At 39.0% G+C, this 17558-nt stretch overlaps 1 protein-coding gene across 4 annotated transcripts in view; it reads right to left on the bottom strand.

Moving 5' to 3' along the window:
* Positions 1 to 13256, bottom strand: part of DPH5 (diphthamide biosynthesis 5) — a 35895-nt gene extending 22639 nt beyond the window's left edge. For 2 of the 4 annotated variants that reach the window (XM_046645755.1, XM_046645758.1), the window contains exons 1-3: positions 13111 to 13256; positions 12777 to 12934; positions 5877 to 6001 (exon numbers count right to left, since the gene is read on the bottom strand). In XM_046645755.1, the coding sequence (XP_046501711.1) occupies positions 5877 to 6001; positions 12777 to 12911 (260 nt within the window). In that variant the 5' untranslated portion in view covers positions 12912 to 12934; positions 13111 to 13256. The remainder of the gene's footprint in view (positions 1 to 5876; positions 6002 to 12776; positions 12935 to 13110) is intronic. The other 2 variants (XM_046645756.1, XM_046645757.1) reach the window with 2 other exon arrangements.
* Positions 13257 to 17558: the final 4302 nt, after the last annotated feature.

Consider the following 17558-nt stretch of genomic DNA (forward strand, 5'->3'; position numbering starts at 1 on the left):
TATAATAACATTAGTTTGCAGATATAGTACCACCACATTTGACAGAGGTATGGCTAATGATCTGAAAATTAACTATTTGCAATGAAATGGTTAAACTGATATTCTCATTATAAATTGGTAAAATCCTTTTGAAAAGTAAATTGACATTATATGCTTGAAAATGTCCATGTCCAAAACTTTTGAGTTTTTTGGTATTATAAACCTGTTTCGGAGAATCTACCATTAGAAAACAATCCAAAATGTGGGGATGAGTAAAGTGAGAGGAGGGAAAAGGATCATATACATTAATCTGTACACGGCAGCTTTATTTATATTGGAGAAAAAAATGGACTAATGATACTAATGCTGATGTTTATCCAATAGTCACTAGATGACAAGCACTCTTGGAATGCATTAATTACATGGAATAGAAGCAATCAAATGACCCAAGTTGGGCACACAGAAGACAGGTGAATAAAGGTACATTTTTGTATGTGTGTTTGTCATAAAGGAAAGGGCACACAACATAAGGATAAAAAATTATGTGTTCATTTATTACAAAATATCTGTAGTTCCAGAGTATATTAAAATACAGACTGGAATAAAAACAGAACCATCTTTAGAAAGAATCTGTTTAATGATGACCCTGTTCAACTGCTCCTTATGGGGATAAAAAACTTAAGACTCATCTCTCACATGACTGAGTCAGATCTACTGATGTAGTATTTTTTTTTAGTCATTTACATTCTTTATGTGATTAACTTCTATATTCCCTTCAATAACCTGGATAAAAAGGCAAAGATGAGAACTACATTAACTGACTGAACTGATTTCAATTGCCTTCTTCAAGCATCTAAGATTGCTGGAGATGGTGGTGATGGGTGCACGACAATATGAAAGTACTTAATGCCACTGCACCATACACTTAAAAATGGTTAAAATGGTACATTTTATGTTATATATAGTTCGCCACAATTTTAAAAATACTAGAAAAAAGAATGTGAGATTGACCGAACAATTTTCCCTTCTTTTTAAATTTTTTATTCAAGTGAGTAGAAAGAGGATTAAAATTAAAGAAAGGACATTTTTGGGGGTCATATATAAGGAAGAATTTCAGTGTCTTGTTGCCTTCTGTACTGCCTTACTGGTTTATCTCAATTAGTTCTCTCAAATTCTAATTCTTCAATGAAAATTTACACATTGCCTACCATCTTGTCTTCAACTACTATATCCCAACAGTGATTCAGTGTGAAAATGAAAAATAACTATAGTATAGTAAATATTACATAAATCTGAATACAAAGTTATACATGATTACTCACTGACATAGCGAAACTTAACTGTCTAGGAGTTAAAAAAAAAAAAGTACTTAGTCTTGAATAAAGTAAGGGAGAATTCATTAAGAGGTGGCACCTGAACTGGGTCTTCAAGAGTCTACCATTTTATTAAATAGAAAGTGGGAGGAACAGTCTGTTTTAAGGAAAGAGCATAAGCAAAGACATAGAGGACGAACATTGCAAACCACTTATGAAATGGCCTACGTGTACAACTTGGCTGTAGCGTAGTCAAAAAGATGAGTAGCCAAAGGAAAAAGCAGATAGACTATTAAAAGATTAAAGGCCATGAAAAGTCCCTGAAGGATTCTGAGAAGCATAAAGGCTCTTTCTTTGGGTCTCAGTCTTTTTCATTTACAGTGAATTCTCCCATCTACCTCCCAATCGCACCCCCAGGACCACCCCACAATCTCCACTTACTGAACCCCACACAGTCCCAGCCCAAGTACCAACTCCTCCATAAAGTCACAACTGATTAGCTCCAAACACCATGCCTTTAAATTTACACACACTTTTCTATCCTCATTTCCTACTCAATCTTTCAGCAGTTATCAAGGCTGACCACTCTTTCCTTTTTTTTTTTTTAAAGATTTTATTTTTTTCCTTTTTCTCCCCAAAGCCCCCCTGGTACATAGTTGTATTTTCTTCGTTGTGGGTCCTTCTAGTTGTGGCATGTGGGATGCTGCCTCAGCGTGGCTTGATGAGCAGTGTCATGTCCGCGCCCAGGATTCGAACCAACGAAACACTGGGCTGCCTGCAGCAGAGCGCGTGAACTTAACCACTCGGCCACGGGGCCAGCCCCCACTCTTTCCTTTTTGAAACATTCTCTTTTTTTGGCTTCTGTGACAACACACTTTCTTGGTTTTTCTCCTTCTCTGGCTCTTGATAGACCATGAAATGCCAAAGTTTCCTAGGGATTGATTCTAGGTCCTCTTCTCTTGTTCTTGTTCTTTCGTGAAGTAACTCCACCCATTCTTGTGGCTTTAAATATCATCTATATATTGATGACTTCAAAAGCCATAGATTCAGGATAACCCCTCCCTTGAGCTCCACTAGTAGATATCAAATTGCCTACATGACACCTCAAACTTATAATGTTTCCAGAATCAACACCAATTCTTGTTTCCCTCAGTCCTTTTTTTTTGGTGAGGAAGATTTGCCCTGAGCTAACATCTGTTGCCAATCTTCCTCTTTTTTTTGCTTGAGGAAAATTGTCGCTTAGCTAACGTCTGTGTCCATCTTCCTCTACTTTGTATGGGGGATGCCTCCACAGCATGGCTGAGGAGTGGAGTAGGTCCATGCCTGGGATCCAAACCTGAGAACCCAGGGCCACCTAAGCAGAGCACACAGAACTTGACCACTCGGCCATGGGGCCAGCCCCTCTCCCAGTCCTTTTTCCTACTGATTTTCATCATTTCAAGGAGAGGCACCATCAACTACTCAGTTACTAAAGACAGAATCCTGGAAGACTTCTTTCCTTTTTCTCATCTACTATATGCATCCTGGCATTCTTCTTTCTAAATATTTTTAAGTTTGTCTTTTTCTCTCTTCCACCAGAGCCACCCTGGTCTCCCTAAAGTCCATTCACCCAAGCATTTAGAGTGATCTTTTAAGAATGTCAATCAGGGGCCGGCCCTGTGGCTGAATGGTTGAGTTTGTGTGCTCCACTGCGGCAGCCCGGGGTTTCACTGGTTTGGATCCTAGACTCGGACATGGCACCACTCATCAGGCCACGCTGAGGTGGCGTTCCACATGCCACAACTAGAAGGACCCACAACTAAAAAAAATACACAACTATGTACCAGGGGGCTTTGGGGAAAAAAAGGGAAAATAAAAAATTTTTGAAAAAAAATGTAAGATTGTGACTCTTTCCAACTTAAAATCCTCCAAAGGTTTACCACTGCACTTTAAACAAAATCCCTCCTCCCTCCAAGGCCTTACCAGGCCTGGCTCCTGCCCACCTCTTTACCTCCTCCTCACGTCCCTCTGTCTCACTCACTACGCTCTTGCTGCTGGGGCCTTTCCATTCCTTGAATAGTCTTATGGTTCCCTCTGTTTAGAATGTTCTTCCTTCCTGCTATTCCTTTTAGTTTTCAGATACTTGCTTGAATATCACTTCCACAAAACGGGTTTGCCATATGACTCTGCATAAATAAGTCTATCCCTGTTAGTCCCTATTTTTTTTCCTTTAAGGCCTATCAAAATTTAAAATTTATTATTTTTTCTTCAATTGCTGTAGGCCTTCCCTACTAAACCATAAACCTGTTTTATCATCATCTAATATATATATCTCCAGCACGTAGGAGTGCCTGTCATGAGATATGTTCAAAAGGTACCGAATGGATAAATGTCAGTCTGAGATATGCCTGGTCTTCCTTTGTTGTGACCTCAGGCAAACTATTCAACAACACTTTCAATTAATATTTAATTGTTGTCCACTATATACTAGTTAGTACTATATACTAACTATTGTGAAGGAAAGGCAGGAGATAAAAATGTGAAGGACAGCCTGCAAATCTAAAGAGTAGATATACATATAAGAAATACATTGTGAGGTAATACATGAAAACTAATATGATATGTCAGCAGTTAGGAAGAGATATAACTTTGGGTAGGGGTAATTAGGGACTACAGCATAGAGAATGTGATGTTTGAGTTGGGCTTTGAAAGATGGGTAGGCTTCTGACAGTCAGAAATAGGGCAAAGGGCATTACAGATGAAGAAAATAGTTTGAACAAATGTGTGATGGTGAGAAAAGCATGATTGGGGAAGCGCAAACTGGTTGGCATGAGTGTGGGTTTCAGTACAAGAATGGCAGAACATCAGTAGGAGGGCAGGCTGGACGGTATTTTTCATGTCTAGCCAAAGATGGAACTAACCATGTTCTCATTTTGAGCCCAGGTAAGACTTCCAATGTGGTTTTACAAATTGGAATTCGACCACAGCCTAGGTAATGAATTAAGAGTCTATAACCAGACCAGGCAAAAGGCCACTATGTTAAGCCAGGGTGTACGATAATAAGAGTTTGGATTAGGTAGAATAGTGGTAGCCAGAGTGGAAAGGAAAGAAATGACATAAAAAACTGGGTAAAATAAGTCAACAGCAGTGCTTATCAAACTAACTGTGGACACAGGCCAGTATTTTTTTAAGTTCTAAATTGTCATGGAAAAATAGTTTTTCAAAATGCAATAAAAATTAACTATTAGAAAAATAAAATATAAAATAATACAAAATATAAGCTCCAAGTTTTTATTACTAGATTCACCAGAGATAAAATTACTTTTTAAAATTACTATAAAAGTTTCTAAACGCTTACTCTCAATTTCTGTAATCATCTCCTCCTCGACTAGAAAATTTGTGGGCTGGCACCAGTTCACAAACCTCACTTTGAGTACACTGGTTTACCAAACTTTGTCAGTGACTGGATGCCATGAAAGTCAAAAGTGACTCTGAGATTATTCGTCGAGGTGACCATTAGAATTGTGGTACCATCAAGTTGAGAAGCTTGGTGAGTTCAGAAGGCATATATAAAACACGGGATTTGGGCAGAAATCAGTGTGATAATGAGAAGACACTACAGGAGTTCCAAGACATTTTATATACAGGATTTTTCATTACCCTCATTTTATTTTACTATTTTTTGGCTAAAAAAGGAAGACAGGTACTGATAATTTGGAGGAAATCATACTTTTACAGAAAACAATGTCAGAGGCTAAAACAAACTATTTAAATATTTTAAAATGTATGATTATCCAATGTCGTTTGCAACCAAGTATAATAATGATACACAATCTCTGGCACCTCATACTGATACAAATTACTTTCTTTTTGACAGACACATGCACATATAACTCCATTCTTTTGAAAAATATCCTTGGTGGTGGGCTCATAGTGATTTAATTGTCCTTATGTTCCTTAAATCTGTGACATAAATCTTGGGTCACCAGCTGGAGACAAAGAATTCTTCTGTTTAGCTTGACATTAGAGATTGATGATGCTTGACTAGACAAGTAGAAACCCATCTTTTTATTAATGGGGAAGAACAGAGCTCCCAATGGATATAAGAAATTGAAATCTGAGGCTTGATAAATGATAAATTTGAGGCAAGTAAAGTGACAGCAGTATTGCTAAATATTAGATGATTAAAAAAGAAGAAAAAAAGCCTAGGACAAAGCAAGCAGAAGATGCTTGCAATTACCTGCAAACCAAATGGCAGGTACCACTCTTGATAATCCAACATACTTATTTTAATAATGATGTACTAGTTAAGTCATTTGATGCCCTAAGTGACCTTCTAAAAGAACAGCAGAAATGATACAAACTTTTAGAGTTGACACTTGATAACCAATGTAAGTGATACATATGATGACATCCTTACTAAGCAGATTTTCTTCATTAATGTAAAGATAATGAATGTTTAAAGTACGAAATTTTAGACAGAATCTAGGGAAACAGAGTCTCTTATCAGGACCTGGCAGGTAAAAGGTTTTAAATGTAATAGAATAATTCTTATTAAACAAAAGAGTAAATAAATCAAAATTCAAAATGTCTGCTTTGACTTACCCAAATGGATCACCAACCACAAGGAATGCGACATCACTGATATCAGCATCCTTTAAGATAGCATCTGCTTCTTGTTCCACTTCTTCTCTATCAGCAAGAATCAATTTTCTTCCATAAAACTCTTCCTATAGATTTAAGTCCAACATAAAATGAAACAGTAGGTGATCATTTCAAAACATACACACAAAACAACCTTTGTCTGGGGCTGGTGCAACTCTTGGCAACTATCCAAACACAGATCATTGAATACAATTCATCAATAAGCTAACACTCTATATCATGTTGCAATTAAACTCTGTCTTTGGGGCTATCTTAATATCCCAAGAGGAGGTAGACCTTCTAACATCTGAGGCTTTTTGCATTTTAAATTTACCTCTAAATTTGGGTCTAATAAACCAGGCAGAACATTGTAGGATGAAGAGAGAACAAGTATGCATGAGCCTTACTGCACAAACATAGTAATACAGAATACATTAAACAATAATTACAAACATACATGGTAGTTTAAGTTTCACTAAATTATCCATAGGAAAATCTAAGGGACCCTGGCTAAAATAAAAGGTAACGTCAATGAGAAATAATAGAAAATTAAGATTTAGTTGTTTACAGAACCAGCCAACATTCCTATATAATTGCAGGAAAGACTAATATAAAACTGTATTTCCTAGTTCCTGCTAAAAAAGACAAAGTTGCAGGGAAAAGAAAAGGATTCTAAATATATAGGAAGTCGCTATACAACTGCTTTGTGAATTAATCTCCTGAAGTTCAACTCTAGAGAACAAACCTAGGAGGCTGACCTTAACCGGAGCACGGCGTGTAAGAGTGAGTTAGTAGTGTGCCAGCGGCCACGTGGTAGTAGTTACAAGCTATTATACAAAATCATGAATCTCATAACTGATTTCCGACAAAGCAATATGTAATTCAAATACAGTACAAGTGGATGCACCGATAGACAATACTATTTCTTACATACTAAGTTTGTTTGAGTCATAAGGATTATATCACAAGTCAAATGACAATGGCATTTTTATAGACGAAAAATGTTCTCTTTATTTTCACTTTTACCATGTATTTTTTCTTAATCATTGTTTTTATATACCTTCCTTTAATTTTATGAATCCAGAAAACTTAATAGTTGCAGAACATTTATATTCACTTATATAAGAGAAACACATATGATTACTGAAAACCGAAGGAAATAATAGTTTTTTCCGGACTTTTCACATTTCTTAAAGATAAGCAAGACACATGCTACCAGCTTAATGCTAGCAATAATCCTAAATGATATTTGATAAGTGATTTAACGACAAGACAAAACCCCACTCTCTTCTCAAGACTTCTATCATGTATCACTCCATATTTATCACTTACCTTAAGAAACATTTTATTATAGAATTGAGACAACAGAATGTTTATAAAAAAAGCTCCTTTTAAGAGAAACAAACACACACAAACACCCCAATATAATCAAATAGCTGATCCTCCTGAAAAATGCTGTTTAAAAAGGGAAAAGAGAGCAAAACCAGTAAGAGACTGGCATTATATTATTTTAAATTTACCCACTCATTTAATTATTCATTCACTCACTCACTTGAGAAATATTTCTTGTGCACAGTCTCCATGCCAAGCTCTATGCTTGACGGTGGGAAACAGTGGTGAATGAGACATACATGGCCCCTGCCCTGTGGAGCATCACGTCTAGTGGGGAGTTAACCACTGCGTTATATGCGCTATAGGAGCATCAAACCTAGTCCGGATCAGGAGAGAAAAATAAAAAAAAAGTAGTACCATCTAACAAACGATTTTAAATTTACATTATATAGCATCCAATGATTGATTAGCCTTATACAATCTCAGCCCTAATCTCCATTCATGAAAATGAAGGTAAAACTCAAAATTCATTCTTGGCTTTAAGTTGGCAGATTTTGTATATAGGGGACGGGGTAAGAACTAAAAGTTAAAATTACCTTTGTGTATTTCTAGAAGGATACACAAGACATTAGTAATGATTGCCTTGATTTGCCTCCAGGAAGCGGAACTGGGACAGAAATCTCCAAGTGTATGCCTCTTAGTATCTTTTTAATTTCAAACAATTTAATGTATTACCTAGTCAAAAAGTAAGAGTAGAGGCTCAAAGAAGTATATGGAAACAAATGAGAGAACAAAATCTTTAAAAAAAACCAAACCTACTAACATTCAAAGAAGGAATGGAGAAATGTGCTTACAAAGTGGACTGAGAAAAATGGAAAAGTAGGAATAAAACCAAGAGAGAGTCATGCCTTGAAAGCCAATTTCAAGGAGGAGGCAAACTATGTCAAAAGAAATAAAACAGGTTAAGAATTCAAAACTTGGGCCGGCCTGGTGGCACAGAGGTTAAGTTCGCACATTCCGCTTCGATGGCCTGGGGTTCACTGGTTCGGATCCCAGGCGTGGACATGGCACCACTTGGCAACCCATGCTGTGGTAGGCATCCCACATATAAAATAGAAAAAGATGGGCAGGGATGTTAGCTCAGGGCCAGTCTTCCTCAGCGAAAAGAGGAGGATCGGCGGCAGATGTTAGCTCAGGGCTAATCTTCCTCAAAAAAAAAAAAACTCAAAACTGCCCTTTGGGCTTCTCGACTGCTAAATAATTGTTCAACAAAGAGAGAAATATTTCAGAGACAAGGAAGTCAGCCCACAGGAGTGTGAGACAGGAATGGAAGTGGGGAACAATAAGAGTATACTGCTTTTTCAAACAGCTTTGGAAAAAGAAGAGATAGAAAGAGAATAATAACTATGAGGATGAGGTTTAAAAGATAAGAGTTTTCAGAATGGATAGTATTTGAGTATAGTTTCAGGCTAAGGGGAGAATGATGTTAAAATAGATGGAACATAAAGAAAAAAGAACAACTGATGGGAGTAAGGTTTGAGAGGAAGGGAGAGAAAGAGGTTTGAAAAAAACCCACGTAGATGGAGTTAGTCTTGAACAGGAAGAGAATCTCATCTTACAAATCATTTTCTAAGACTGAAGGGAGGGCAGATTCAGATTCAGGGTGAGGACAAATAGGAAGTTAATAAAGGTCATAGAGGACGGCCTCCTTTTTTTCAGTGTGAAGTCCTTTACTGTCCTCTTCTGTCCCTCCACTCAATCCACAGCAGTTCGATAAGAGGACAAGGAAACAGAGCGAGACGCCATCCAGGTAAAGCAGGTTAGGAAGACAAAGGAAGGAAGAGATACACTGGGAGAAGATGAAAGTTATTTCAGTGATGCCCAAGAATAAATGCAGCAAATACTTGTGCTTTTTCTCCTCCATGCTTTTGATCAGTAAAGAATGCCCTTTCTCTCTCCCTTACTCAATCTTATCTATAATAACTCTTTTTCTTTCCCTTATCAAATCTTATCTATAATAACAAGACTTGTAATAATACACTTAAAATAGGCTTACTCTGTGGTCAGACACCATTCTAAGAATTTATGCATATGAATTCATATAATCTTTACCACAATCTATGAGATAGGTACTATTTTTATCCCTGTTTTACGTATAAGAAAAAGAGCATAGAAAAGCAAAGTGACTGCTCAAGGTCACAGAACCTCGGTTGATTCCAAACCTTGACATGTACTACAAATGGGGATACACAGGCAGAGATTAGTGATCTCCTGTGCTTTCTGCAGGGTAGCTGGAGCCCCAGGTCCCCTTTGGCCATGAGCAGCTTCCTCTAATTACCCTGCAGAGCTGTACAAACATTACCATTTTCTATTTGGACCATGATTCAAACAAAAGAAACAAAATGATTGGGATGTGTTATTTTAAAACATAGCTCAAATTCCATCTATTCCATAGTCTTCCCTGACCACCACAGACTGAAATGATCTTCTCTCTTACATGTATTCCATTACAATTAAAAACTAGTGATTATTTAACATTTGAGACAGCTTATACCACTTAGTTGGTGAAAGCAAGACTGTTGGCTCAAGTAAGATCATCTAAGTTCTTTCCAGTAACATAAGTTTAGCTTCTCCTTTCCGCTGCTGTCATGAATTGTTATTTAAATCTTCCATTATTATTTAGGTTTTCCTGGGTATATGTAGATGACTCACAAACGACTTGAGAGCAAAGATCATAGTGTATAACTCGTTGGACAATGCACACAGGTGCATTCTATCAAATATGCATATAAAATAATTTATCCAAGAAAGTGCCTAAAGAAATTCATCTTGTATATACCAAAACTAAAACTCTTTCCTGGATTCACTGTCTCCATTTTAATTAACCTCTAAACAATAGAGAACATACAAATACTACTACCTGTTTGGCAATTTGAAAATAATAGCTTTCCATGTAAGAACAGATAAATTTCAGATTTCTTCAGCAAAATCCATGTGTGCCTTTTACAAAATATTATACTGTGTGATTACTGATTAAAAAAGTGTTATGTTCACTATAGAAAAAAGAATTTTCCAATTTTTTTTTTCACAGTAATAATTATTTAGTTATGGAGACCAGATTGTACACCTAAGTGCGAGCACATCAAGAATTTTAAAAAATTAATTTGTTTAGGTCTGCCCCAGTGGTATAGTGGTTAAGTTTGCATGCTCCACTTTGGCAGCCCAGAGTTTGCTGGTTCAGATCCCATGTGCAGACCTACACACCACATATCAAGCCATGCTGTGGCAGGCATCCCACATATAAAGCAGAGGAAGATGGGCGTGGATGTTAGCTCAGGGCCAGTCTTCCTCAGCAAAAAGAGGAGGACTGGCAGCAGATTTTAGCTCAGGGCTAACCTTCCTCAACAACAAAAAAAATAATAACTTGTTTAAAAAAGAAAAAGGTAGAAATGAAAAGAAGAAAGGAAGTGGTTGAAGAGAAAGTGGCTCTGAGATTTTACCGGACAATATAAGGCATAAATTTATTTATTTATACCTTTATTCCAGAAATGATTCATTTAAGGTGGCTGATGTTGTACGGCAAGGTGCTCAGGGAAGAACATGAACTGAGGGCCTGGAGGTGGTCATGGACAACAGACCAATGGAATTTTGTGACAGGGAGGGATCTGGGATTGACCATTCTGGTTGAATCCCAACTTCTCTGTAGTTGTTCTCTGAAGTCATACTTTGTGACGCAATTATCTATCCATAAGAATAAAGAGACACAGTATGGTACAAAGGTCAAGGGTGGCTGATCTCAACTCAGGACAGCCTTGGCTCATATTGTGGCTCTATCACTTGCTATCTGTATGACCTTGGGCAAGTTCCTCTGTGCCTGTAAAATGTGAACAGTAATTATCGAGTAATAGTCCATGTAAAGCATTTAAAACATGGCATAGTAAGTTCTATTACTGCTCATTACCGTGGAGGAACAGATAGTCTAGCACCTTAACAAAGTACACACAATTTACCTGTGGGTGACGTTGGGCCCAGCCCCAGATCTTCTCTGTAAGTAAAACTCTACAAGTACGTTTTTGGGAAAAAATTAACACCAAAAATTACAGCAACCAAAATTAACATTTAGCTAGCCCTTAAATTTACAAAGCACATTCAAATATATCATCTTAATAAAACCCTTCATGACACTCCAATTGGTTATTATCTCCACATAACAAATGAAGAAACTGAGGTTTAGAGAAGTTTGGAAACATGTCTATTAACAACTACTATCTCTGAACACTTCTGTGCCAGGCTCTTTGAAAAGAACCTGTAAGGTAGGGATTTTTCTCCTCATTTTACACAGTAAGAAACTAAATTTAAAGGACTTGTCCAAAGTCATATGTTAATATGCAAAAGAGCAAAGACTTAAAAACCAGGTCCAAACTTTCCTCTATGCCATGCTCTGACACGTAATTCTATAAAACTGATGGGTTATTTGTCTATATTCTTTTAGAAGATTTTAAGTTCATTCTAGTTGTCCCTGACCACTAATTAGAGAGGAATCTTTCTATCATCTTGAGTTTCGATATTCTGTTTCCATCTTAATAAACTGGAGCCACATCAAAGCTGGCCATTAGACACAACTTTTATTTCAGTGCATGGCCGACTAAAGCAGCAATCCTTAACTTCTTCTTTAAGATTTTAAAGTAACTTTGAGACCTTCAGAACTCTCTGGGTTGCAAATCTGATAGGTCAGAAGATCTGAAATTCTCTAGGTCACCTTTTTGTGTGGGAGACTTAATAAACCAGACAATTCTAAAATCCTTTCCCTCCTCCTACAACATGCCCATCAATCTTTTCATCTTAACGTACATTCTACTTGGAGTGTGACAATGAACCTGAATTTGATCCCTCCTCTAAAATTTACTGAGCCCTTAATTTGACCCCTCCTCCACAATTTTAATGAGTCAGCTAAATGTATGATACACTAACAAATCCTATGGTTACTAAGTCCCAGATTCACTCAATATAAACAAGTGTACGGCTATAAGCCTTACTGGGAGATGTCTATTTAAAAGGTAAGATCTCTCTGCATATGATACAGACAGAAAGGCGATTAGCATTCCCTATGGAAACACTTCAAAGGGGGATGCTTTCAGCTTAGTTTCTTAATATATAACCAACTCATTAAGGCTGTGGGTCCCCACCTCATTAGCATTCAACTCAGAAAGGATTTCTTGGCTATCTTACAAAATAAGAGATTTTGATAACTATCCCCAGGAGTGTAAAATAACTTTCCTTTCCTATTGACCGGAGAAAGCCACAAAATTAGACTTGTAAAGTAAGACGAAGCACCCTTTCATTTTCCAAGTCACTTGGCTGATGTATGATTTCCATTCTTGTACTCCTCTGATCCTTAATGAGCAGGGGGTGTGTTTTAAACAAAGGGCTTAAACAAGTAGACCTGAAAATTCGGTTCAGCTTAGTGAAATGAAAATCAGCTGTTAGACAGCTTTCTTCCCAGAAGGCTGGAGAACCTTAAGCACCTACCAGGACTTCCTTCCCTACAGTCAGGATCGAGGTATAGGCTTCCAGATACACTCGTTTGCAGCGTCTTACAATTTCCAGGCCCTTGACTGTGATGTCCTTGGCATCTCCCAGGCCCAAGCCGATCAGGTAAAGCATTTCAAAATCCAGGGGAAGGGAGGCTGCAGGACGAAGTGAACAAGAAAACCAAATGTCAGCTACACCGAGGACGCCTAAAATCTAGTGAAGATGAAAACCCAAACAGCACGAGGAGGGATGGCACGTCACAAGATTCGAGAATCCTACTTCACGTTTCTCATTAAATAAGATTGGAAGAAGTATTTTTAAACAACCCTACCTGCGACCTCTCTTGTTAGCTAACAGCAGACAATTACCCGCTGAGAGAAACTTAGTTGGGCACCTTTCCCCCCCAAATTCTTAACCACCGCCTCTCTGCAGAAGCAGCTGCCGAATCGGCAGACTTGAGCCGAGCGAGGATCCACGCCGCCGACCTCACCTACGGTGCCGCAAAACGCCGGCGCCTTTACTGCACTTTACGACTAGCTGGAGGGGATGGGCAAGCCAGCTCCTGCGCGGGGGAGACCCGGTTCCGGCTCAACTTGTGGTACCCAGCAGGCTGCTAGGGTGGGGAGGCGAAAGGTCACTTGGCCCGGGGAAGTACGTCCAGTGCCCCTCGCGTGCCCTTTGGGGAAGGACGAGTCGGGCCCACGATGCCCTTAGCCAGTGGCTTAAACATCTCCATCCTGGGACTGGGTAAGTGCAGGAGCTCTTCACCCGGGAGGAGCCAGACACGAGGTTGGGCCGCGGAGCCCTCTGCCCTGCGCCTCTCTTCCTCCAGACACACGAGGGGGTGGCGGCTGGGAGGGACTTCTCTGCTTTGCCCCCGGGTTACCCAAGTGCACAGATTTCCATCCTCGCCTTTTCATTCAGTTGTAACCAGCTGCCTCCCCTGTGAGGTGTCAGTTTGGCAAAGCCGGCAATGATTGTGGTTTTGATTTCCCAGCGGGGCAGTGATTCCTCGGGTTTGTCTCCAAAACCTCATTTTGGAGTGCCCCAAGGGACGTAACTGGAATCTGCCTCCGTCATCTTCAGTGTCGGGAAGCCCAGACCCTTTTGTGCCTAGAGAAGTGACCTTTAAGGATGCTCAGGGATTTCAGACCTCGTCCCAGTTACTACCACAGGGGGAATTCTTGTAAAGTGGTTGGTTAGATGTAGTCCCAACGTCAAAATGGTTTGTTTTGACTGAAAATGCTGTTTGTAAGGTCGCTAATGACCTCAAACAAGTTAAAAAGACATTTTTCATTGCGTATCTTAGACAGTGTTGATTATTCAGAATGTTCCTGGTGCTTTTCCGACAGTGCCTCGTGTCTTTTTTGCCCAACTCAGCTTCCTTAAGCCTTGGCCTTAAGTTTTCTTCCCAGGTTCCGTCACTCTTTGCACTTCTTATTCTAAACACTGTTTATGATTGATTCTATCCACTCTCATCATATCCATTCCTCACACCATAAACAGAAATTAACTCAAAGTGGATCATAGATGTAAATGTGTTACCAGTACATTGGGTTCTTACTGTCCCCTAGGATGGAAATCAAGAGAGACAACAAATGAGAGTAGAAGAGTAAAAGTTTATTAGCTTGTGTGCAGGAGAGACACAAGGGAGCCAGTGCAGAAAGGAAAGGGGCATGTGACCAGCTCGTTAGGGAGCAGGGTTGTGGGGTTCTTATTAGGCAAAGGCTGGGGAGGAGTGCTTTGTCATGGCATGTAGATGTGGAGTTGTGCTTGTGCCTGCGTTGTCATATAACATGCTACTACATGTGATGCTTGTATCATTAGCATGCTAGCTCTCCACCCCTGGGTGTGATTTTTACTATGCTCATGGGGGGCTTGGGTCAACTTCAGGGGACTCCTGGGTGCTAGGGTGCATACATAAGTCCAGGAAAGTCCAGAAGCTGTGGAATGTGGATGTTGGTGGCCTCTAGCTGATTCTCCTAGCCTGCCACTTGGTTAGGGCCAATCTTGTTAGGGCCTTATCTTGTTAGGCCCAGAGACTTGCAGATGGCCTTGTCTCCTTAGGCTGGTTCCTGAGTCAAATGGAAATCCTAAAACAATAAAACTTCCAGAAGAAAACATAGGAGAAAGTATTTGTGACCTTCTTTAGGCAAAGATTTCTTTTTCTTAGGTGCAACACCAAAAGCATGATGCAGAAAAGAGAAAAATTAATAAATTGGACTTGTAGAGGAGGAAGAGAATTCCTCTACCCATTCTAGGTCCTTCTGGCTGGGCTACCAGTTAAATTGACATGAGACAGAATAACACGAGAAAATCAAACAAAGCTTTATAACGTGTATAGATGGGAGAAACCCAGGAAAATTGGGTAACTTTGTAGAATGGCCAAGCTGCCAGCTTAAATATCTTCAGAAAGACGAAGGAAGGTGTTGGGGCTAGTGGTTTGGAGCTTCAAAGGGGAGGAAGGCAATTCACATGGAAATGGAAAAGCGAGTGTTTGGTAGATGAGAATGGGCTTAGCAAGGACCCTCACAGTCTATCAATACCCAGAATTATCTATGGTGATGGCCTGTACTGGGGACAGGCCTTTTATTTTGAATTTCTTTTAGACAGTGGGGGAGGTCAAAGTTTCTTTCAGAGCCTTTGTTCTTAAAAATAAGGCGAGGAGTCAACCTGGTGGCATAGTGGTTAGATTCCCATGCTCTGCCTTGGCAGCCTGGAGTTCGCAGCTTCGAATCCCAGGTGCGGACCTAGACATGGCCAGCTCATCAAGCCATGCTGTGGTGGCATCCTACATACAAAATAGAGGAAGATTGGCACAGATGTTAGCTCAGGGCCAACCTTCCTCACAAAATTAAAAAATAATAAGGCAAAGAGAGACATTCTGAGGTGGCCAATTCTGGTCCCCCACAGACTTTAACAAAATAAAAATTTATGCCCTTCAGGAAGCACTGTGAAGTCACATGCTGAAAGAAAATATTTGCAAAACATATATCTGATAAAAGACTTGTAACAAGAATATATGAAGAACTCTTGAAACACAGTAATTTAAAAAACATGGGCAAAAAGTTTGAACAGACACATCCCCAAAGGAGATACATAAATGGCAAATAAGCATTTGAAAAGATGCCAAACATCATTAGACATTAGGGAAATAAAAACTGCAACGAGATACTACTACACACCTAAAATGGCCCAAATTAAAAACAAATACAAAACCTTGAATATTCAGTCTTATAATTTCAGTTATCTCTCAATATTTTGCTGACTCAAATTTCAACCTCCCGTTCAGACCTCCCCCTCAGCATCCTATATTTAACTTTCTGCTGGAAATCACCTAGATAACCCAGAGGCATATGAAATTCAATACATCTAAAACTGAATCCATCATTTTCCTTTTCAACTTGGCTTTTCCTTCCGTATTATCTTCTTGGTTTGGAAGGCATTGTCATCTATAGACTCATGCAAGCCAGTCACATGGAAGTCACCCCACATTTAACCTGACAATCTGCCTGTCTTTCTCAATAAAAACCATACGTACCATCATGGTCTTGGTTCAGGTCCTCATGTCACTCCTGCAGCTGGTCACCATGTCTTCCTCACATTCATCTTTCTCTCAGTGGCCAGGGAGTTCTAGCTAAGATACCATCTGAAAATGTCACTCCCCTTCTTAAAATCCTTTTGAGGCCAAGAGGAAGTCCAGCTCCTCCTCAACATATCCCACAAGATCATACCACAAGATCATCCATGACGTGACTACTGCCTACCTCTCTAGCCTCATCTCTCTCCACTCCATACCATGAGCTTTTTCTTAGGTGATACTGTTTGTTCTGTGCCCACAACATCCTGCTTTGTGCCTCTCTGCCTTTAGTTGGGCTTCCACCTCAGCCTGGAATACCTTCTCTCATTCTCTCCTGCCTAAATCACTGCTATTCATTCTTTAAGACTAAACTCAGGACGCCTTCCCAGAGATCCTTGGCCTAGGTTAGGTACCTCCTTTTTACTACAATAATACTCTATGCATATACTTATTGGTCAATTTAAATATTTTATAATTGTCCGTTTGTCTGTTTTCTTTACCAAACCATAGATTTCATGAAGTCAGGACTGTATTTTATTCATATCTTACTCATCCCTAAGGCTTAGCATGGTGTCTGGCACATAGTAGGTATTCAATAAATGTTTGTTAAATAGATCATTGTGTATCCACTATTAGCTGAGCAATTTCTTTGAGTTATGATGTATTTTTCTATCTTTATGAACTGCAAGGAGTGGTATGTTTTCAATGACTACCAAAAAGTCGTTGGTGGAATATCAAGCATAAACATTCCTTGCTCGTGATACTTTGGAAAGTCATTTATGCTGAAAGGCTTATGACACATATCACATGTACTTTATATGCACATTATAAAGTAGGTAAATTTTCCATTGTACTGGTCATTTTTTGTTTGCAGATTTTCTTAGTACTTTCAGGTAGATTCACAGTGAAAGGACAGTGCCAAAAAGAATAATCCAAAAGAAGGTGTACTTTATCTCCTTTCAGGAAATCTTTGTTGAAAATGAAGTTATTCTGGGTAAAGAAATAACATATTTTTAGATAGAAAAGTAGTTGCAGTTTTTCCTCTTCAAAATTCAGTCAAAGGAACTTATTTTCACTATAGAATTCTTAACAAGCAAACCTTTTTAGCTGCCTTCATTTCTCAATAGGAGTGTAAATTTTGGGGACTTTTCTTGAGGTTGATAAAGTAAAGATATTATGGCAATCTTTTTTCTTCCCCA

Source organism: Equus quagga, chromosome 18, assembly GCF_021613505.1.
Source record: "Equus quagga isolate Etosha38 chromosome 18, UCLA_HA_Equagga_1.0, whole genome shotgun sequence".
In the NCBI taxonomy this organism is placed as follows: domain Eukaryota; kingdom Metazoa; phylum Chordata; class Mammalia; order Perissodactyla; family Equidae; genus Equus; species Equus quagga.